At 44.5% G+C, this 24,026-nt stretch overlaps 1 protein-coding gene across 4 annotated transcripts in view; it reads left to right on the forward strand.

Moving 5' to 3' along the window:
- The first annotated feature begins 959 nt into the window (after positions 1-959).
- GLRA1 (glycine receptor alpha 1) overlaps positions 960-24,026 on the forward strand; it is a 38,617-nt gene continuing 15,550 nt past the window's right edge. For all 4 annotated transcript variants that reach the window (XM_027643117.1, XM_027643118.1, XM_027643119.1 and 1 more), the window contains exons 1-3: positions 960-1,095; positions 16,422-16,552; positions 20,548-20,615. In XM_027643117.1, coding sequence (XP_027498918.1) covers positions 1,040-1,095; positions 16,422-16,552; positions 20,548-20,615 — 255 coding nt within the window. In that variant the 5' untranslated portion in view covers positions 960-1,039. The remainder of the gene's footprint in view (positions 1,096-16,421; positions 16,553-20,547; positions 20,616-24,026) is intronic.

Raw genomic sequence — 24,026 nt, forward strand, 5'->3', positions numbered from 1 at the left:
CCTAGAGTAGTTTTTTCAGCCCCGAGACCAATGAGGACAGCTAAGAGGAGGGCCTTGGGATGGTGGAGAGGCTGAGTTACCCCCTCCCCTCTGCCTTCCCTCATCTCCACCTCCCCCTCTTTTTTTTTTCTTTTTCCTTTTTTTTTTAGTTTAGTAAATTAATGCAGCAAGAAACTCCCAAGATCTGGCGAGTCCTAGCAGGGGAGAGAGGGCAGAGGGGAAATGAGATGCATTAGGAGGACAGTGAGCCACTTTCTTTCCGAGCACAATGGAAGTGCTTCCCAAGAAACTTCCCCTTCGCTCCCCTCCGCTCTAGCCCTGAGCAATGGGACACCTTCCCTACAGCAGCAATAACTTATTCGGGAGGAAAAAAGCCCAGGAAGCAGGAATCAACAGCATCCAAACGGCGGGCAAGAAAGCGACACAACCGGGACTGCAGCACGGCTCCACACTGACAAATTCCTGTGGATGTAATTAGGAAGACACCCCGGCCAGCAGCGGAGATTAAACCCTGGGGTTGTTGAGGGTCGTCGCGCCCCCCACCTCCCATCTCACCCCCGCCACCCCGATGGCAAACCTACACCCGCTGCGCCCCCCGCTCTCGCCAGCCTGATGTCCGGAGCGACATCCCGCTGAAGGGAGGTCTCGGCGCGGGCAGCCCGGTGCTCCGGCCCCAGCAGCACTGCAGTGGCGGTGGCGGGGGCCCCGGCGGAGGAGGGACGAGCCGAGGCGGCGGCGGAGCGGGGCCGCTCTCCGCGGTGCTGGGCGGGCGCGCTCCGGGCGCTGTCCGGGTGCTGAGCGGGGCCCGCCGCTCTCCGCGGTGCTGAGCGGACCCTCCCGGCCGCGCCCCGGCCCCGGCAGGGGTGGTTCGCTTCCCCCCCCCCCACCGATTCTTCCCTAAGTGCCGGGTTACTTTATTGGCCAACCCCACCGGCCCACCCCTTACGGAGTACAAAAAAAAAAACAAACCCACAAACCAAAACAACAACAACAACAAAAAAACCACCATCAGCAACAACAAACAGCGAGAGCTGGAAAAATGTGCAACGTCAACGCGCTCGGAGTCTACGTGTGGGAGACAATCGTTTTCTTCAGGTAAGGCTCGGCTTTACGCGAGGAGTGGGTGCGGGCTGGAGCGCCGTGCCCAGCCCGAGCTCGGGCACAGCCCCCGGGCACAGCCTCGGCTCAGGACAGCCGCGTTCCGCCTTCCCCCAGCTGCCTTTCGGCCTCCCCCCGGTTCCCCCGAGCCTGGCTCACGCACAGCCCCTGGGCTCGGGACTTTCCGCGGCTTTGGGAGTTACTCCGTTTAATTAGCACCGCAATCTCGCCAACCGCAGTGCTGAAAACACCGACCCCGGCTGCTTGCAAAGTGACAGCTAGTGGCGGCTGGCAACGCTGCACTTGAATTTGCCCGGGTAAATATTCCCACCTCGCCCCCTCCCCATTCTTCATATTGCAGGTGAGTTCTGTGGGATGCTTTCACTGCTCATCTGTGAGGGCTCACCCTCTATCCTCAGCTTGCTCTGTTCTAAAGTCACAGAAAGCAAAGAAATAATCTCCTTCCTTCTTAACTTTTTTTCTTTTACATTGTTTTGAGTATTCTTCCCTTGTAGAATATAAGCGAAAGCCAAAGGGGACGTGGGGAGCTTTTTGCAGTTATATTCATTATTGCCCAGCTGTACTTTGACTGTGGTTTAGATGTGTTCAGTTTCTCTTTAAGGCTAAAGATAGAAGGAAAAGCTTTAGTCTTAAAGAACTGTTTCATGTCCATCTATCCTTGCAGTACTTTTATTAAATGGACAAAAAAACACTGGAAGATAGAAGCTCCTATATTTGCACAAAAGATGCAGCCTGCCTGTAGCAAGTGAGAGATGCCAAATACAATTGAAGGAAAAAACCTCTGCCACTACCTGAACTTGTTCATCAGTCTTAGACTTCATTTCAGTTGCGTGGCTCTTACTTCTGCATTTTACCAAAGTGTCATGTTGTAGTTTAATGGGAAAGCACAGACATTATTTGCATACACATCACTGGTATAATACCTTATGATTCACAGTAGCAGACCTGCTGATACTGGCCAGACTTTTCTAGCTAGCATTCTCTTTCCTTTTGAACATTAAAGTCTTTCCAGGCATAAAAATCGAGATATCCCACTTTTTCTGTAACTCCACAAGAAATCAGAGACAGCAAGATTGCAACATGAACCCCAAGCATTTAATGTTTAGGTAAGCCAAAAAATAAATTCTAGAAATAACTAAAATCATCAATCTCTGAAAAGCAATGTCCAACACCCGATACTTCAGAGCCATCCTTTCTCATCTTGTGACACTCAGACACAAGTGTATCACAGCACTACACAATATAGTGAGGTGGATTGAAAGGGAGAACACGTATGTGGCAATAAACTCTTAGTTAAAAACAGTGTTGAAGCACTGGGTAAAAAAAAAAAAAAAAAAAAGAAAAAGAAAAAAAAGCCCCCAAACAAACAAACAAGATTAAACAGCATAAACACTAGAAAGTAAAAGGAAAATAAAATAAAAGAGTCTTTTCAGGCTTGCATTTCCTATGGCCCTGGCATTGAAGCCTCTGTCCAGGTCTCCTCTGAACAAGTGATATTGATACCCACTTGTGCATCACTCAACACATGTGAGCACTTACAGGCTCTCAGCACATCAAGTACAGTCCTGGGCACTCAAAACCTTGGTAAACAAGTCACTTCAGATTCTAATGAAGAGGTTCATAATATCATGAATTATATACATGCATATGTGGTATATATGATTAGGTCATATTGCATACAAAAGGTATTTCTGGAAGTTTAGTTTTCCCCGAATTAACATTTAAGAACATTTGAAAATGCTTTAATTCAATTGCTGGGGGAGGATGAAATCAAATTGCTTTATATATTGCAATCATTTTCCAAGCAGGAAAAAAATAATGATAAAAAAAAAATCAGTAATTCCTGCTTAGAACTGACTCTACACAATGTTTTTCCTTTTTTTTTCCCTCTCCCACTTTGTGTTACATGTTCAATTTATTACAGGCCAAAAATCTACCAGCCTTTCTGGTCCAGGAATAGCTTTGCTATTTCAGCTTCAGTAAAAGAAGTTTATTCATTAACATTCATTCATAAATTTAGCATGCCAATTACTCAGTCATACACAATGTTAACAAACCCAAATCTGATAATCCAATAATCCATACAAGAAGCATGCACGGCTTTAAATGACAGAGTGCACCATGCTTTACTGTCAGCCTGTCAAAAATATTGTGGAAAGAGAATCCATTATGTGTTAGTACATGTACCACACAAATATTTTTAAAAAAATTAAGAATCCAATGTTCCAAGGAAAATTATATACAGCCAATATAGGAAATAAGACTAGATTTGCTGCTTAACAAAATCTTCCTCCACCAGCCTTTTAAAAAACAAGACCCTGTGGGAAAGAGTAACAGCTGGTGTGTGAATGCAAACATTATGGTATTGCCAATAAGATATTTGTTTCTGTTACAGTTGGGGTGTTTTAGAAGGAGTTTGTGATACGTGGCTTATTCCGACATGCCTTTCTTTATGGAAGAGCACTTCCCATTCTGCTACCTGCCTTCTCAGACTGCAGTCACTTGGCTGTGACTAAGGCATTTACTGAGAACCTGGATAGAGGAAGGGATGGAAGCTGGGTTGGGGTGGGAGATGAAGAAGACTGAGAGGCTGCTTGACCAAGCTTTCCTTACAGATGTCTCAGTAAGGCAAAATCCTATTTCTTTAAAATAAATTGGACAATATTCATACGGGGATTTCCAGATGTTCTGATTGTATCTGTGGAGACGTGTACCATCATTCTCCCAAAATCACTGCATGTTCAGTTGTGAATTCCTTCAGGCAGAACAAAATGTTTCCCTATCCCGTGATGATCTTGCCTGGACTTTCTGTTGTACCACCACATCTTAATAGCTGCAGTGGTCCAGAAACACCACTGCATAAACTGGGGGTAGGAATGCACCTTGTACAAGTTAGGACATAAAAGATATCCCAGAACTGACTCCTTACCCAACTGGACACTGCTGAAATTTGAAATTCTTTAGGTCTGATTTTTGTCCTAATTGCACTTCTGCACATCAGGAATCTGCAGCACGACCTTCACTGAATCAAGATCAGAGTTGGCCCCTTCTGAACAGCAATCTGTCAGCAAGCAGGAGTGACTCAAGGCTACTGCTCCAAGTGAGTCACAGGCTAAAACTTGCTGCCAGCCTCAGTCCCTACTGGATTGCTCCAACTGGCATATTCCCTTCTGTCAGTAACAGAGCACTTAATTTCCAGTTTTTAAAACAATAAGAAGGTGCCATTGTGAATATGATACCTCTTAACTTTTGGGAGAGGAAAGACACTCTTTCCTAAGACAGCCTTTGACAAGTTAGGGTGACTGAAGAGCTGCTAGTTTCAGCCCCTCAAAAATATCACAAGAGGAAAGGCAGGTGAAGAAAAAGGAGTATAATGTGCACCATATCTCTAAGGCTCCTGCTATAGCTCTGCAGTGCCAGGTAACATCTCAGAGCTGCCTGAGTGAAGCACCAACCAGAGACTTCCAGAGCCACAAGCAAAACACCATAGCAGATATTCTCTATACTTAAAGAATATTTTCCTCATGCTTACTGAAATCTATTAGAAGTTGTTCCTTATGACCTGTTGTGCCTCTGTCGAGCCTGTCATCTCCTCCACAAAATTAAAATGATTTAGCAAAGTCTTGGATTAAATGGCTCTAAGGATACTCTTTAGTTGCTTTGGTCTGCAACCTTTAATAGCCCCATTAGAGACCCCACTAAAAGGGTTACATGTCTAAGGTTTGAAAGTGTGACAATGTAGACGATTCTAGAAGCCTTTATAAATCATTCCGGAAAGAAAAATTAATTTGGTGTCATCTCAGTAAAAGCACAAAATGTCTGGGACCCTGCCTTCTGCAGGGACTTTAATACGTCCAGCCAGCCATCCTAATTCTCTTGCATTTTAGGCAATTAAGACAAATCAACATAAAGTATGCAAAACATTTTCTAACAGTCTGACCTTAACCTTTTTCTCCAAACAGCTGTCTTAAACAACTCCAGAACTACTATTTGGATAGTTCAGAACAAAAGAAAGGCTCCACAAATGTCTGGGCAAAAAACCCAGCCTCCCTCCTGCACCCCTTATGTCGGGTACAAAGAGCAGAAAAACACTACATAATCAACTTGCTTACCAAAAACATTACAAAACAATGTTGCAGTTTCTCCCACGCACTAATAAAATACACTTTGTCTCCAAGGCACTGGTGCTGTGCAGATTTTAGGTAATACAAACTGGCTGTCCATCTTGGCTCACTCTGAACATTACCCTACATTGCAGCGAGTCCCACTGGCAGAACACAAACTTACTGTGCAAATATCTCAGGGGAGCTGCTTCTGGAAGGAGATTGATATGTGGAGGGAATGGGGGGATCCTGCCCTTACATGTAAGGGCACTACAGAGACTTCCTTCAAGAACAAGAATTCAGACATGGGAATTTGGTCCCCCCTTATTTCTCTTCTCTCATGAAAGAGGTGTTGGAGAACCTTAGGTGTGATGCCAGTCAGAAGCAAAGGGCTCTCTGACTCCAAGTGCCCCAGATTTAACAGCACAGCCTAAAGGCTACGAAGTTCACTCTCTTACTGACCAAGTGATTCCAGGCTGAGAGGAAAGAACTTGTAAGCAACAGCTCAGGGCAGTTCCCTGGTCTTGGGCAAACACATTTCTTGTTTGCTTATAAAATTCATCTCACCAAATCCTCATGAGCTGACCTGGATAGAAAAGGATCCCAACATCTGAATTAAGAAGTTAATCAATGTCCAAAATTAAATTACTTTATTACCCCAGCCCCGACCAACAATCATTCATCTATAATAGAAAACCAGCAGACAGGTCTGTTCTCATTTCATCCCAGCATACAGGTTAAAAGGACTCTCCCAATTTCAGTGTCAAGAACAAGATGTCAGACCACTTAATGAATATAATTTTTATTTAGGTACTGATGAAAGACAAGGGTCTTAAAAAGTAACTCGTGCTTTAAAAATCATAACAACCAAATCAAACCTGCAACATTTAATTATGTTAAATTACATCACCTATTTTCACTTGCTCATTTCCTATAACCTGGAGCTTTTCTGAGAATCCCAAAGTGGCCAGTATTAGGACAGCAGATAAGCTGTTAACAAATTTTTGCTTCCATCTGGTTTATTTGCCTGTATCAGCTCTCACTGTTGTGACACATTAAATCAGGGTCTCACTATTTCCAGTAAATTACCCCTTTGCTCTCATTACTGGGCATACTTTCGACTGACCTTTATCTATCAGCAAGAGCACAAATTATTTCTATTCTTATGAATTATGGTTATACTTGTGCACATCACATCATTCAAGAAAAAGGGCTCATCAAACCCTTTCACCTGCTAAAAATGCCCTTCCAGCATACCCACCCCAACATGGTTTGATTCAATTTTTTGCTTGACAAAAGATGTCATTCCAAGAACTTTTGAATATTTCAGTTTAAAAAAAAAAAAAACAAACAAAAACAAACAAAGAAAAAACCCAAACAAAAACGATCACCACAATAAAACCCAACACCAACCTGGGATAAATGAAGCAAAAAGGAAGAAGGGAAAAAAGCAGGAATTTTTTCTGCTGCTTCACTGCAAGGCACTGGAAGGATCGTTAGCAGCCATGACCAGACAACACCAGACTGGCTGCTGACTCCCAGACCCACTTGCAAAGCCCAGAAAAGAGCAACTTTAACATTGAACTCAGCATAATAAAATCTTGCTAATCCAGCAGGTCAGTTCCCCTTAAAGTGACAAAAATAAAATTGACTTGTTTCCCTCACCCTTCCCCCAAAGTATCCAAACAATTTACATTTGTGTTTACAAAGCCAGACAACAGAAACCATTTCCCTCCAGCAGAGGTGGTTTGCATTGGTATTTCTTAGCCAAGATGATTGGTTGGTGCAAAATGTTGTTCCCTTCACCTCTTGGGAAACTACTGATATGCTTTACCTGATCTAGTCCTGGAGGTCTGCATGGTTTAATCCCACATACACATCTGCAAGCTGCTTTTAAAACTCCCTGATCCTTCAGAAGACTGAGGCACAGAAACCGAAAAAACCCAGAAATATAGCTTCTGTCCCCTCAGTAAGACCAAAGCCCAGAGAGGGCCTGAAGAGAACAGAAATAGATAGAGACAGATGCACCCATCGTTACACATGCTGAGCACTCCCCATTATGCAGACAATTGTTTCATCCATATATTGCACCATGGTAAGCTGCTGATTTGGGGGCTGCACCACATCTGGCTGGTACATAGACAAAATTGGCATCCTGTAAATACATCTCTGCTGGATCTAAGTGCCAGTGAGAAAAGCAGGGGAAATCTTAATTTACCAAACCCCATGAAATTTGGACTTTGAAAGGGAGGGGAAAACAAAAGAACACACTTTCACATCCCTGCTTTCCTCATGATTTGTCCCTCTTCATCCTTTCACTAAGGCTCATGGCCCACTAGGAAAAAAAATTGGGAAAAAAACAAGACAAAAAAACCCAAAGCCTGAGCAGATAGTCAGGGAACTCTCTAGTTTTCATCAGTGCCTCATTGCGAGGTGGGTGAAGAGGGAACACACTACCAAGAGGTTGCCAAGACAAGGAGTGTCGCATGCCTGGAACAGCAGGGCTTGCAGTGCAATCAATCATCGCACAGGCTGCCTTCAGAGCAGAGCCGCCGACAGCAGCTCCCCTCGGTGCCTGCCCTGCCAGCAATGCCTGCGACCACTCGCCCAGAATGCAAATCCAGCCCCCACCCCCCCACCCCCGCCAGGGCTGGAGCAAACACACAAATCAATTAAACAGCCACAGAAGTGGGATCGGTGGTGGATCAGACCGCTATCGCGCGCATGTGGTTCAGCAGCAAAATGCAGCTGAGCCAGGAAACGTGTAGAAAATCCAGCCAAAATCATGGATTTCTCACCTTTACGTGATTTCCCTTTATTTCTTTTTTTATTCTTTTATTTCAGCTGATGCCAGTAAAAAAGATGCATTGTACAAAGCCCGAAGCACAGACCCCCTCCTCCCCTCTTTTATGGGGGAGTTAAACCTGAAAGCACACAAGGGTCAGCTTTTATCAGCACCCTTTAAAAAAATCATTAGCTCCAAATGTCCTTATTGGTGCCAAGAGTCCCCGTGCAAGATGGATTCAGTCCCCCATTACAGCAGGATCTGTTCACCACAGGTATTACCCCAGTGGGGAGTAGAGAAGCTCTGGGTTTCTGGGTGAGGGACTTTTCTTATCTTGTAAGAATTGTGAACCCGGGCTGCAGACAGAAAAAGTGACTTTCTATGGGATATATCCTGTCTTTTGTTTGCTCCCAGTGCTTTCAGACAAAAAAGTGACTTTCTATGGGGTATATCCTGTCTTTTGTTTGCTCCCAGTGCTTTCACCCTCTGAGCAGGGCATTAGTTATTGGCACACCCACACACAACTGAGACTTTTTCGCTGCACCACATCTCCCAACATCTCATTTACAAACCAAAATGTGTTATCCCACCTCTCATGACACCTCATGTGCCTGAGAATTGCAAGCATTGTCCAGCTTCCAGCCCCATCCATCACACCCTGACACAGAGCCCTGGGCTTTGGGATCATCTCCCAGCAGGGTGGCTGACAAAGTACCAGCCTCAAACTCAACGTGCTCTCCTGCACCAGGGTTGGAAAGATGGAGTTTGTTTGGTCAGGGAGCTGAAAAAAACCAAAGAGGGCAGCTGGAGAGGGGAGGAGAAGAGCCCTCCTGGGCAGAGGATGCAGGGCTCAGTCATTAATTCCAGAAGTTATGTTTCCTTATAGTTCATGAATAAACTGATAAATTACACAGGAATCACAGACAGTACAGAGGGAATATTCAACTCTAGCGGGGTATTTGTGTTGCAATGCCAACAACTAATTCCATCAGAAAATACCAAAATGAGCTCTCTTGTCACACAACTCATTTTACACAGCACAAAATATGCACATCAGAGAACTCCAGTCTTACTATGAGACCCACGATTTTGTAGGTAGGTTACAGGGGTTAGCTCAGGTGGCCTTTTCAAAGGATCTGGAGCAAAAAGTTTCACTTCAGAAGATAAAACCCACTCTGCACTGCATGTCATATCTCATCTCTTTTAAAAGAATTCTATTCATATTGCTTCTGATTTAGGGGAAAAAAAGTTACCCAATCTTAATGAGAAGCATAAATCCTTAAACTAAAACTAATTTTTAAAGAGCTGCTGTAGTGAGCTATTTGAACTGATGGAAATGCAACTGATAGTGAGACTGCAGAGCTATAGATAGAAGAGCATCCACGATTTCTCGTAATTCTCTGACACTTGTCTGGTCTGTGATCTAAAACCTTCTGACGTCAATTGAGGTTCCCACCACAGCTCTCTGTCCAAACACTAAATCAAGAGCACACCAGTAAAGAGAATACTGTTATCTAAATTATGAAGCCTCATCTCGTAAAGACATTTTCCCCCTTTATCTACTGCATTCAGGAGGGCTGTCTATGCATAACTTCAAGTATCTGACTAGCCCCCCTGAGTATAAAAGGAATATTCAGTGCATGTGAAGCCAGACACATACTTTTGTCTTTGCAGTGATGTTTTTTTCCCCTTTGTTTTTCAACAAAAAAAATGCAATTATAACTTTCTTTTTCTCTGTAAACCCTTCAGTACATGCACAGGTAAGAGTCAATGCTGGTGTTTGCTGGGTTTATTTCTCAAGTGATTAAAACCCAAGCTTTGACTTGTGCTTCTCCGTTGTTTGAATTTTGTTTTCAAACCTGTCTCAGTGGCTTAGGATCACACATATACAGAAAGTCATGACGTGTGCTCCAAGAGCTGTAGATGTTTCTGGAAGAGGGAATTGAGTTGAGAACGTCACTAGAGAGAATGCCTGTGGCTTGAAAACTAATTTAACAAACACTTTATTTTTTTTTTTTTTTTAATGTGCAATAAGCAAGAGCGATCACTCAACAACCATCCTTGTAAGAGCAGAGATCTGCCATGCAACTGAGCACTATTTCCATGCAATTCATTGGTCTCCCTGTGCTCTTCCCTTCTCAGCTATACACATCGGGCAGATTTCTCCCCCTCAGCCGATTGTCTAATCATTTATTATTTTCTTGTTGCTCTGTCCAGGCAGCGTCAGCAAATGTTCCAAGTGCTGGTGTCTTTCCACAGAGTTAATCAGTGTAATTGGGATGGTTTATAGTTCTGGACAGGGTGTTTTGCCATATGGCAAAGGAGCCATGGGCTGCAGGAATGTGGCAGTGGAACACAGAGATATCAGATTGCTGCAGTCTGAAGATATTTTTCTCACTTCAGTAAAGTTGTTGCAGCTTTCCTTGGATAGGAATGATCACAGAGGGTTAATTCCCTGAGATCTATGGAAAAGTGCCTCCCAGTTCTTCGTCTCCTGTACAGCCACAGGGACCAGTGGCAACATGGGTTGTGCTGGACATTTGAGAGTGTTCTGGGATCCTTTGAGTTAAAACTTTAACTGATTAGATCCTGTGACTACTGCAATGCAGTTACTTCTGGTGCAAGAGCTAGAATTGGTTTAAAGAGCTCACAGCAACTGAGCACAACCATCCAGGGCAGAGACATTTAACAAGCCTACTCCTCCTTTCCTGTCACCCCCTCCTGCCAGGAATAGGGACAAGTAGTAGTTTACTGCCCATTTCTTTTTCAGAGTGAAATGTTCTCACAGGGTCTCGAATTCTGTAGTTCTCCAGTCTCACTGTACACTGCTATTTTCCTCTCCTATCTCAACATCCAGGCCTCTTCCATGCCTCTGTTGCATAAACACTCAGTTGAATCAAGAAAACAACCAAGTCCAAATTCCATCCCCACCTCTGAGAGTTAATTTTGCAACTTCACCCCCATAGCACACCCCATGTCTGCAGGGCAGGGGCTGTAACCACCAGCAGCTGAGCATGACCACATGGACTGCAGCCACTGCTGTGCAACCAGCACATCTGTAACACTCACAGCTCCTTCTACTCAGCACCTCGATGGGCCAAAAACATAGTATTGGGGCTCTCTTCTCCACACACCCTCCACTGTTCTTTATCCTGCCCACCTCTAATGTTGTAAGCCAGGAATTCAGACAAGGTGATGGAGAAAAACATGCAGGCAATGAGTTTCATCCTTTTTAATTGAATTGCATATCAATATTGATTGTGCTATTAATTTTGGTAGTAAATCTAATCATTAAAATAAAAAGTCTGCCTGCAGTCTCTGCCAAGCCTTCCCAGCCAGGGTCTGGCAGCAGTTCCCTCCAGATAACATGTTAGTGTGCAATCATAAATAACAGTCTGGGTGCAGAGTTTAGGGCTGCCCCTTTTCATTTCACCAAGACAATCTGTCTGTCCTTCCTGCCTCTCTCCAGCTGCTGAGGACAAGATGGAGACAGGCAGCTCCAGCACTGGCAGAGGCTGAATCCAGGCTGGGCTCTGCTGAGCTCCAGTATCTGCTCAGGGACCAGGGAGATGGTTCCAGGAGAGTAAGGAGAGAGTTATCCTGGGCAACCGTAGTTAATCATGGACAGCACGACGCTTTTCTGTGCCCAACTGTCTGATGTTCTCTTTGCAACTGCACCTCTCAGAGCCTGTTGAAGTCAATAAAGCTGAACTGATGAATCCTCCTGTGTCCCCGAGCCCCCACACTGCTCTAGCCTGGCTTTAAAGGTAACAGGGGAAACAGTTACTCTGCTCACCTCAGCCTGCCTTACACCTGATGGATATTTCCCTCCCCTGGGATATCTACTTACAGAATACACAGCATTTGAAGGACAAATGTGAGGCAGCTCACCTGAACACTATTCCCAACACATCCCTGCCAAGCTTTCTGGCTTGCTGCGTTTCAAAAATAAAATAAACTCCCAACAAACCACATCAGAAAGCTTTGCTGAGCAGCACTGAACCAGGGTAAGGGGTTAGGTATCTCTATTTCTTCTGAGAATCCAGCCAGAGAAATAAACCCAGTGCTGTTCTCTTGAGCCACTGATGTGGCACCACTTTATCCTCACAGGGACCTGAGCCTTTCACACTTTGCAGAGATATTTCCTCTGCAAACACTTGTTTTGCAACAGTTTGTTTCTGCTTTCCAGACACGATTTTTTTTTTACATCCAGAATTAATGATTAACAATTAAATTATTTGACAAGGGAATAGAGGCCCTGTGCTAATTAAATTCCTTCATCACTCTTTGCAAACTAAAATATATATATATTTCTTAATATCAGCATTCAACCAGAACAGGGCAGTTTGTGATGTTGGACTTACTTCGATGGACAGCCACGGGCACACCCAAAAAAAAAAAAAAAAAAAAAAAGGCATGAAAATAATGCACAAGGACCACGCAAATGAGAGGAGAAGGAGGAAACAGCCAACTGGGAAGCCAGGAACTGAACAAACAGACGTGACCAGACTGCAGAAGAGCCACTTTCTAAACCAAATAATTGTTTATAAGAATATATCATCTGTTTAGATGAAACAAAAAAATGCAGACAGAGTAAACAGTGTCTGTATAGGCTGGGAGAAACCAGTGATAGGTGTCCTGCAAAGCCTGGCTGCTCTGTTTTAAGGAATGCAATCCTGAGCAGCTGGGCTGCTCATCTCCATCAGCTTTCACCTTCCTATCCTGCTCGTGGGTTGGGTTGGACCTCCCGGGGGCTTGCTGGTGTCTGCTTACACGCCAGCACTAATATCACAAAAGATTATGCCAGTTCATCGACCCTTTGAAGAGATCCTTCCCATTGTAGTGGCTGTGATGATTGCCTGATGGCACTTTCTCAGCCAGATCCACTAGGGATTACACCAGCATAAATAAGATAAGCCGCTGTCTGACTGCTATTAAAATGCGCCGAGACACCCAGCTCAGACAACACTCTTACACCAATGCAAACTACAGCCTCGGTGCTTTTGTTACGTGCTTTGCCTCCCTTTGTTTATTCACAGAATCAATCTTCTCTCTGAACACCACCACAACCCACTCTAAATTTCCAATTCCCTTCTACCGTCAATAATTTTCAAGTCACTCTCCCTGCCTCTGCTGGGCAGCAGATGAACAGTCCTGTGGGACTTTCAAGGGTGCTTTTACAAGAAGTAAAGGCATGGAGAAAATCCCAGAAAGCTCCCAAGGCAGCCCACAGCACTGGTCTAGACAGACCTGGAAGAGAACAGAAGCCAGTAGTATTTTGAGTGCTGTCTGAGCTAAGCTGCCATTGCAAAGCTCAGTTGTCACAACCAGAGTGAAGATTTTTGGGGTTCTGTTAGAAACCATCCATCTAAAGCACAGTGGGGTGGACCAGCCTCTCTGTAGTTCCCAGTGGTGTTTTCTACTATTTCTTCTAAGCTAGAGAGTTGACTCATCTGCCTGCTGCTGGAAAGGCTTTGCTATTCCTTCATCCCCTGCCTTTCTTGCCTTTTCTTGTTAAATCTAGGGGGAAGCTGTTACCAGGTCATTATAGGAAAACATGTAATAACCAAAGAGAAACTAGACAAAACTCAGAACTCATCCTTCCCAGGTCACCTGGGTAACAACATACAGCAGACAAACAGATTTAAAAACACATATTAGGAGGCATTAAACCATGTTTGACAGTTCCAGCACCTCCCCAAAGGTGTTCCCAGGAACTGCTCAGAGACGGGCATGAAGCTGCAGAAAGCAGTGGGGCTGTGAGAGTCTGGTCCTCTCCCAGATGCTTCTGGGATTCAGTTATCTAAATAAATACTTCCATGTAGGGACTGAGCCCATCAAATTCATTTACTTGCAACTTTAACTGGGAAAAAATGAGAAAGTGATACCCAAAGAATACCAGCAGACTCACTCATTGTGAGTGAGCATATTCAGTACAGGCTTTCATGCTGAATTTACAGGAAAGCTCAGCACTGATTTCTTTGCCTTTTCACCTCATTTTTTAAAACAAATGCCAGGGGAATTGCAGTTTCTAATTATCTTTTTCCACTTAAAGCTTATTAGATGCTTATTAGATTTGTATTGCCTCATCCCCCCCCCCCCCCCCCCACACACTTTTCCATTTCCATATACTTCTTCCATTTAACAGTTAATGAGAAGAAATCAGTGTATTGCAGTATTTGGCATCTTGTTGCTGAAGTGGCAGGAGTCTTTGGTTACCAAGTCATTTGCTGCTTAATTGAAATCTTTTCTCTGGACTCATTGCCATGCAGACACTCCATTGGAATGCAGTAGTCGAGCCCAGTATTGATTGTCCTCCCACCCCCAGCTTTCTTCTGAGTTTGCAAATCAATTGCACCCCATTGCTTTCCTCCTAAAAATAATTAAATTAAAACCATCACCCATTCCACAACCCCATTTACCCCTGAAACACATTGGTTTGGGCTTTGCATAGTTCCTTAGAGCAGAGATAGGGACAAGATAAGAAAGGGCACTGAGGCTGTAGTAAAAGTGAGATCCACAACTTGTCAGGTCAACACCAAGCATGAGTGTGCATCAGCCTGCTCAGACATGGCCAGTGTGGCAGTGGATTGTGAATATATGAAGAGATGGATGAAATCCTAGTTTTAGACTCTCTGTGGAAGTGGCCTGGAATTCATCTCCCCTCTTCATTGTGGAAATTAATCAATTTTTAACCGTTAAAAACCTGGTAATCAGAGTACCCTATTGCAGCTCACAAAGGAAGCCAGACTGCAGCTGTGAGTTTGCAGGATTGAAAACCAACGCTTGGCAAGCCATCACTGCTGACACTAGAAAAGAAAGTCAATGCAATGCAGGGTACTAGATTCCTGATTTTGAAATTATGGCACCCAAACACTGCAGAATTCTGTCAGTTTTAAAATTCCTGAGGACCTCAATGGCTCAAAATGTTCTTATCAAGACCTTTGTGTCTTTGGAGCCTCAGCTCAAACTTGCATTGGATGAACAGGTCTTTGAGGGCAGGATCACATTAATACAATGCACAGTCACTGTCCCAAGCTCTTCCCAGAAGACCTTGTGTCAGTACTTAGCACTACTCTTCAAAAAACATCAGGTTTAACTACTGCAAAATTTTCCAAGGTCAGGCCCTTCTGCTGTCACTTGTGAGGACACATGTAGCTAAATATCTCGTACCTGTTGCAAACATTCTCAGGCCTGCCAGCTTCTCTGTCAGTGGTTTCTCACTGTTCCCACACAGCCATTGTACTTTAAAAAATTCAGGAGTTTTGCAAAGTGTGAAGCAACAAGCCTCACTTCCTCCTGAGCAGCTTCCTTTGGCTCATGATACATTTGCCTTGCAATCCTGCCTGCAGGCTCTAACCAGCATCAGGCACCTGAGCCCACAGGCAGAGACAGCTCTTGCCCTAAGCACAATGCAAGGGTTGTGTTTTCTTTGGCTAATCTAGGCAATTTTACACCACACTCTCAGCATGGGAACAGACTGGTGTTCAAGTAGAAGCCACATAACCAAAGGGAGGGAACTGTCTTGGAAGTGAAACCATCCACAAAGTTGAGAATGAGAACGTAGTACCAGGGGTCACTTCTTCCTGTGTAGATGGCAACAACAGACTTCATCAGCCCAAATCATCACCCTGCAGACTCCCATTGAGCCAGAAGGAACATTACCAGTCACAGGTTTGCATCTTCTACAGATAAATTGGTTATTTCACTCTTTCTGCCCCAGAGGCCACATAGGTCCCAAAACCACCCCATTTGCTTTCATCCTCAACCCAACATGAGTGTGATTTCAGGATCACCATCCAGACATCTCCCAGCCCAGAGACAGCGTTGCTGAGCTGAACTCAGACCCTGCATTGCAGGTACCAATAGCAAATGCTGGACTGATCAGCAAGTGGGAAGCACAACCACCTCTCTGCCCTACAGTCCCAAAGGCTCTGCACGAGCCGTACCATCACATGATGCTCATTTAAACCTCGAATTCCAGGTTGCTCTGATCCTACCTGCCTTTTGGAAAATTGGGCTGTCAGAGTACCAAATATGCTCCTTGCTATTTGCCATGTAATTAAGCAGTAATTGCAGCCCAAGGCTAATCTCAGAGTGTATTTTACCTGTGGAGCTCAGCGCCAGAGTTCACATTTGTAATTTAGTGGCACGCCAAAGAGCTATACCTAAACTCACAAAAGGATTTTCACTACTCATCATCTCTCTTCTACTTTGGTGGCAGCTGGGATTCTGTATTTGGAGATGTTTGGGCTGGGCAAACAAATTAGCCGAGACCAGCCTCATTAGGAATTCACATGGGTGCCCATCCTGCCTCAGCAGGAATAAGATGCTGACTGTTCTGTTTCTGGACCCCAAACCCTCCTCAGTATGGGATGCGCACTAAAACCTCCTCTTTCTTTCTATTCACACAGCCTGGCAGCCTCCAAAGAAGCTGAAGCAGCAGCACGGTCTGCCCCCAAACCCATGTCTCCTTCTGATTTCTTGGATAAGTTGATGGGGCGAACTTCGGGATACGATGCCAGGATCAGACCAAATTTTAAAGGTATGCAAAAACCCAGCTTTGATTCATTTTGGGGCTGAAAGCTGCATGCAATCCTCCCGAATACCTCCCTAATTTTATATAGAATATGAACAATCTTTGTGTTCTTAATGATATTTGGCACATGGATCCCTTGTAGATATCTGGGAAGACATGGAGAGATGTCCACTTAGAGTAGAAACAACCTTGTAAAAACTTTACACACAGGGAGTGTACACTGAAGTAGGGATCGGGGATCCTGCCAAACCAAGCAGTGACTGGCAGAGAGCTGAACATCTTACAGGTTAAGAGAAAAACTTTCCCCTGAAGTCACTGCCCACAGCACCTTCTAATAGCAGGCAATGTTCCCCCCTTACACCCACCACAGGCAAGAGGAGTCTCTCCCATCGGCTCCAAAGAAATTCAGTAAGATCCAGGGGCAGCTCAGACCCATCCCTGTCCCCCACAGTAACAGGACTCTTAAGCCCAACACAGCTCCACTGTTTCACACCCAACTTTTCCAATCCACCCTGTATTTACTGGTAGCCAGACAGCACTGAATCAGGCCCTGGCAGAGGCAAGAAATCCTCTCTCTTTGCTCCTCAAAACGCCTCTTCTAACAGGAGTTGGGTTTGTGTCTTTTTTGTTTCTTTGGGTTATTTTGATTGGTTGGGTTTTGTGGTTGGTTTGGTTTGGTTTTTGGGTTTTTTTGTTGGGTTTTCCAGCCTGGCCTAGTGGAAGGTGTCCCCACACACAGCAGAGAAGTTGGCACTAGAGGGTCTTTAAGGACCTTCCAACTCAAACCATTCTATGATTTTTTCGTTTTCTTTTTAACTGAGCTCACTTTCCCAAAGCTACTTGGCCTTGAATCACACACAGAGATAAAACAGGATCTACCCCCCACCCCCAGCCACTGCCCAGCCCTTTTCAATGCTCAGTTCTTTTGTTTCCCGCTACCAGTTCCCCCTCTCCCTGGAGTCACTGGCAGTGCTAATACAGGACTCCCAGGACCCATTAATCACAGTGACAGCACCTGCCACCCAGCTTCAAACAATTAGCTCTGTACTGGGCTTTTAAACCCCAAAAAAGGTGGGAACCTTATGTCCCAGTAATCAACCAGGCAACAGAGAGCACTGCTGTTCTTACCCAAATCACAAAGAGTTAAAACACCACCCTGTAAACCTGCCTACAACTAAATTATGCACACACACAAATTAAACTTTAATATTTAATGAAATGTATACATTAACTTCCTGCTAGAGGCAGCTGTATTGCATTTTTATTTGAGATAATTTAATTTTGGTTTTATTTCAATGAACTACACCTTCCCCCCAGGGCAGTTTTGCTGGCTTAGCCTCCCACACATAAATCAGGCTCCAATTTATATGGGAGGGATAGGAGGTGTTTTACAGAGCTTGGGGTTGTAACTCTCAAAGCACATCATTTAAATTAACTGCAATAACTCATAAGGACATTTTAATTGCTTAGATCTAAATGAAAATAATACCAAAGATCCATATCGGATTGATTTTTGGGGAGGGGAAGATTAACAAAAAGAAGATTGCAGCTTTTCCATAAACACTGTAAAGTCTGGACTTAGCTGTGGATTCACATTCTGAGAACAAGGAAGAAGCTTCTGGGGTTTGGCTCAAAGTTGGAGAACGAAGTGAGCAACTCAGGCAGGGACAGAGCAGAATGAGGCATTGGGACAAGGGACCCTCACCCAGGCTGTTCCCTCAACCCTGCTGCTGGAAACCTGTATTCCTTCACAGCTGCATCCCACTGCAGAGGTGGCACGTTTCAGTGGTAGTCGGGGAATTTTCTAGAGCTTTTCACAAGCTAAAAACTACTCAAATCCTGCACAGATTTGGCTCCCCCTGGACATGGTGGGGAGAGCTCAGTGCCCCAAGGAGAGTCTTCACGTGCGCTGGTCTAAACTAACTCCACACTCAGCTTCACATCAGTACTGGATCAGGAAGAGGAGAACCAAAATACTCCATGCCTGACAGTCATGAACACATTCAGTCATCCAGAAGATCAGCTCAGTATTTTCCTTATAATGTGCCCTTTGGGAGGGGAATTACATGCACAGGAACCTTCCTTGTGGTTCATGAGATGGATCCAAAATAGAAAACCAATGCTCCTGAGCTCAACAGGAGCACTACAGAAGGGATAAAACAACTGCTCAGGCCTGATAAACTGTGTGCTTTCAGCTGCTGGCTAAGCTTTCAGATAAAAAGGGTTGGTGAAGGAGAAAAAAAATATATATAATTTTGTGTCTGATAGTTTAACCCATGCCAATGTTTAATAGTCTGGAGAAAGAGCTGCACAGATTGAACAGTGTGAGATGCTGCTGATCTGGCAGTGGTTGTCTGGGAGCTGGTTAGGCAGGAGCCTGCCTGGATTGCCTGGGATTTGTACCAAGGAAATCCCACCCACAGAGCATTACTGCCAAGTGGCTGCAATCCTAATCCCACAGGGGACAGGCACAAAGTTTCAGAAGAGGCTGAAGTAGAAGAGGAGAAAAGGGAAATGAGGACGAGAAAACCAAGCTCCAAATGTTACTTAGTAATCAGGAAAATCCATTAATTGCCACACAGGAGGGCATTTGCACTGATTAGAGGCACAAGCCTCTCATTAAAGCCATTCCTCCCCCTCCAGTATTTCATCTTGCAGTGAGTGCCAGACTGCAGATGTGACCTTAACAGGAGCATCACTCCCCCAGCAGGCTGAGCCACCAGGCAGTGTTTGAAATGCAGACACCATCCCTGACTCCATAAAGAATGGGGGAACAATCTAAAAATCCACACTCTCCACTTACACAGATCTTATCTTTCCAGAAGCATCTGTCACAGGGATGACATGAGATTAATTCCTCCAGTGTTAGATGGGGATCTTGGTCCCTGGGGGAGTGTCTGTTCTCTGCCTGAGCTGCCTTTCCCCAGTGCACACCAGGCAGCACCTGCAGCAGGTCCTTTGGGAGCTCCCAGAGCAGAGGCCCCTTTTCCTTCTCCCCTCCCCTTATTAAGGCTTTACAGAAATCCTTTTATTACATGTGGGCAAGCCACTGGTTTTCCAGGCACCAGGTATGCTCTGGTTCCAAAATATCCTCCAGCTTTTTGCTTTGTCCCAAACTGGAGCTCTTGGCATCTTCCTCGGTGTAAGTGCAACATTTCCACATCAGATTTGCCAGGCAATATCATGAAACACTTCCAAGTCATACTGATACCTTTGAGCACCAGTATCACACAGACTGACCCCCATGGCCTTTAACCACAATTTTTTCACCCCTTTAACCCCCACTCACTTCTTTGGTGGCCCCCTGCCTTTTCCAATATGAGCAGCTAAGCAAAGCTTCAGTCTGAAAGCAAATTAAGTCCAGGAGAGGCACAGCCCAGAGTCAGGGAGTACCCTCTACCAAATCAGGACAGCCAGAGAATTTCTGCTGGCAGAGCCCTGAAGTCTCCCATTCAGCTGTGAGCCTTAGCAGACACCACCATCATCTCATGGGGTACTTTTTCCTTCAGCCAGCCTGACCCTTACAGCACACTGTGCTGCACTGCCTTTGTAGGGAGCATATCATCCTAGTTCAGCAACATTTAGGTAATTCATATGAATATTTCATCAGTAAGCTCTAAATGAAAGTCAATAGTCTCTCAGCTCTTTTCTGGGTTACTTTGCTATCACGTTCAAGGTGAGCTTGCCACCCATATAGCCAGGTCAAGCTGTCTGGAAAGCTGTCCTGCCTGGCTCTGATCTATTCCCTTTCATCTGAACAGTCCACAGCTGAGATATATAAACATTTTTCCAAACAGGGGAACAGAGGTGAAGCAAAAACACTGTCTGGTGTCAAACTGGCTCAGAACCAAGACCAGACCAAGCCAGGTCATCCAGACCTTACTCCCCTACTTCCCCCTCAGTCACCCAGTTCCCACAACAGGTTTTAACTCCACAGAGTGGAAATACCGTGTCTTACAGCACACACTGAACTGCTGTTCCAATCTGTACTTGTCATGCAGGACCACCAGTGAACGTCAGCTGCAACATTTTCATCAACAGCTTTGGCTCGATTGCAGAAACAACTATGGTGAGTAAAAATCACAGCACAGCTGCTCAGCTACTGGTTCAGCCTCGCTGCACTCCCAGAAAACGCTGCATCACCCTCCTCTTCAGTGTGACCAGGGAAAAATACTGTCTCAGTGCCTCCAGGCTTACCTAAGGTTTGAGCACATTAATGGTCAACACACAAGACTCACACTGCACGTAGCTGAAGATCACACAGCCTCTGTCTGCCTCTTACAAAAACACTGCACAGGCAAAGGACAACGGTCAGAAAGGGAAGCAAACAGTCTTTTTCCGAAGACTTGCCTGAGGCTCCAAGCTCAGAGGCAGTTGTAGATACTTTGTGTTTAAGTGGGCATAAACCCAGAATGAATCTGGATTCAAAGAGAAGCAAAATCAGCTGAACTCAAATTTAGTTTCCACCATAGTTCAGATTCCAAAAGTTTACGAGAATTATTAGACTAAAGATTAAGATGATTATTTTCTTGGAGACATATTTCTGGTAGAAAATGATTTTTAATAGAAAATCAAAACCAATATTTGTGAGTTAAGGCTCACTTCATACAAAATTAGTGAGTATGGCTAAAGGCTGTATCTAATTGGCAAGGCACTAGGAGCAGAGGATCACTAGAACAGGAGATAATTGCTCCATCTGAAAACTATTAAAGATTGGTTGTGACATAATCAGTGAACAGCAAAGGAAAACTCTGGAGGTACAATGCCTTACTGCTGTGCTAATTAAAGATAATCCAGAAATATGGTGTTTAATTACCCTTCGGTAATTCTTTTTCTAGAAAAATGCTGAATGAAGAATACCAGGCTCCAGCTTCAGGCACTCTGTGCATTCAGGCAGGAGTTTATAGGCTTTACATATAGATCACACCCCTTGACTTGAACAAATTACTTGGCATGCACACCACTGTCAGAGGAGATCCACAGCCATTCACCTGGGGTTGTAAGTCTCTTCTGACACAATACCATTCTGCTGGAAGTGTTTGTATTTGGGGTACTTCAGTTCTGGTAATAGGAAAAAAAAAAAAAAAAAGCTGTTATTCTGTCCAAGTACAAGGAAACAGATTTCCTACTTGGATTGCAGAATTTATCAGAGTTCATAGGCAAGAAGCGTATTGTGGATTCATTTGTATATAAAGCAATAGAGGAAGAACTAGAATTGAAATACACATCTGCTGCTAATTTACTATTTTATTGGATATCTCCTTTGGCCTTACAGGCAAGAAATACTGCTCCTACACAACCAGCAGAGACAATCCAGAGTGCAAGGGAGCAGGGCAGGCCCACAAAGGATCCTTGTGGGATGTACAGAGCACATTCCATTGACATGTTTTTCAGTGCATATGTCCTACATTGTGAGATGCACTGGAGCAGTCATACAAATATGCCACATGATCTCTGTAAGCAGGATGCTCCATGAAATTAGCATAGACTAGCATGAGAGAGAGCCAGAGATGCAGTTCACCTCCAAGACAGGCTGCAGGGACTTGCTATCCTCTCCAGATGCCACTCATTTCATAGTCTGTCTTCCACAGGAAAAAAAAATTCCCATGGGAACCCAAGAACACCCTCTGGGCACATTGCTTTGTCTAGAAATATCCAAGGCAGCTCTGACAAGCTAGTCCAGATGTCAGGCTGCCACAGCATTGCACACAGCCTGGTATAATGCACTTCTTGGGGAACAGCAATTCTGCTTGTAAACATCAACCAGAACACAAGCAACACAGGTACTGAAACATTTAAAAAGGAGATCTCAGCAAGCTAGAGGGGTCCTTGGGATTCATAACCTGGGACTTACTCTGCAGAGAAGCCAGTCCCTCCCTGCTGTTTGAGGATGCAGCAGGTCAAACAGGCAGTGTGAGCTCCCCAGTGCAGTTTTTGGGAACAACAGACGGTCCTGTTGTGAAGGGATCTGAGGACAGACTTGGCTACTTTGAATTCAAACAAGTGGAACTTGTGGCCAAGTATCAGGGGAAGGAGAGGAGAGGTGGAAGTTTGCAGAGGAAGGCAAATCAATGTTTTACCATAAAGAAAGCTGTAGTCTAACATTGACCCCTGTGACTGATGATGACAAAACTCCCCCAGCTGCTTCACTGGCCAAAAAGAGAAAGAACATTATGGTTTAAACCCCCATCATTAGGCCTGGTCAGGTTCAGGTCTGAGTATTATGCCAGCTTATATTTAAATGTTGCACTACTACCTGCAAGAGAAGTCACAGGTTTTTATGGATACCACGTATGCAGCTGGAGAAGGCTTTCAAACATCTCCTTAGTGGGCTGTTACATCGTATAGAAAATATCACTGCTATCATTTTAGTTTATAATGCCTGAATATCACAAAGCAGTGTAAACTATGAGGTCACCATGCAGAGGATTAGAGAAACTGGAGGTCAGTGCTCACTCACAGCTTAAGGCATGACAGAAGGTAGAGGAAGAGGAGAAAATACAGAAAAATAGAACAAACCAGGTATTTGACACAGCCACTTGAGTCTACAAACCTCAGAAGGAAGGAAAATGAGTTGGGGCCAAGAGAAAGCACAGACTCCACTGAGTGGGCAGAAAGCCCCAGAAAGGTTCAAGAGGAACAAGGCAAGAAATGGAGATCTGAAAACTGCTGTAAAGTTAAGGGAAATTAAAAAAAAAAAAAAAAAAAGAAGGAAAAATCATCCAGCAAACACAACTCCTAAAGCAGACCTGACTTAGAGAAGGGAAGTAACTCCTTTAAGAATCCTGGAGAACTGGAAACTCCACATAAAAGCCTCTAGTGGTGCACATAATTGATTGGACATTTATGTTAGATTGCAGCTCGTAGCTTATATCCATCAGCCTCACTTGCCATGAGCTCTAAGGACAAGGGAACCTGTGACTGGGAACACACCCCTGTGAACCCAACCAGTGCTTCCAGGGGAAAGATATGACCAACCACAGCAGCCAGATGAGTGCAGACTCCTGTCCTAAAGCATTACTGCAATAGTGCATCCAACAGCAAGGGATTCCCAAGGACAAGTGCAAGATGCATCCACTCTTTCCAACTATTTGTATTAAAAACACCAAACAACCCTCAATTGCAAGATGTTAAATCCCTTTTTGCTCTTCAAAAATATAAACAAATCCCCCCCCCCCCCCCCCACCCAAGTCCAAACCCCACACAAAATCTGTAGCAGATGTACAAATTCCTCATTCAAAACAAACAGAAGTCAATAATCTCAGGAACAGGTCTCGGTTTTAAGTGAATAAACTGCACCAGCTCTGGCTTTTCCTTGTAGCATGAGACAACTGGTAGGATTATCTGAGCATTTAATTAATAAATTCCCTACTATAACAGCAAACTTGAAATTAAGTGATACCCTTGGCTCTCTCTTTCAGTGGAAGCCCCAATTTTATGGTCCTCTCACTGACTCAGGCAGTTGGGAGCATTTTGTACA

The sequence above is a fragment of the Corapipo altera genome, unplaced genomic scaffold (assembly GCF_003945725.1).
Source record: "Corapipo altera isolate COAL_440 unplaced genomic scaffold, ASM394572v1 75, whole genome shotgun sequence".
Taxonomy (NCBI): domain Eukaryota; kingdom Metazoa; phylum Chordata; class Aves; order Passeriformes; family Pipridae; genus Corapipo; species Corapipo altera.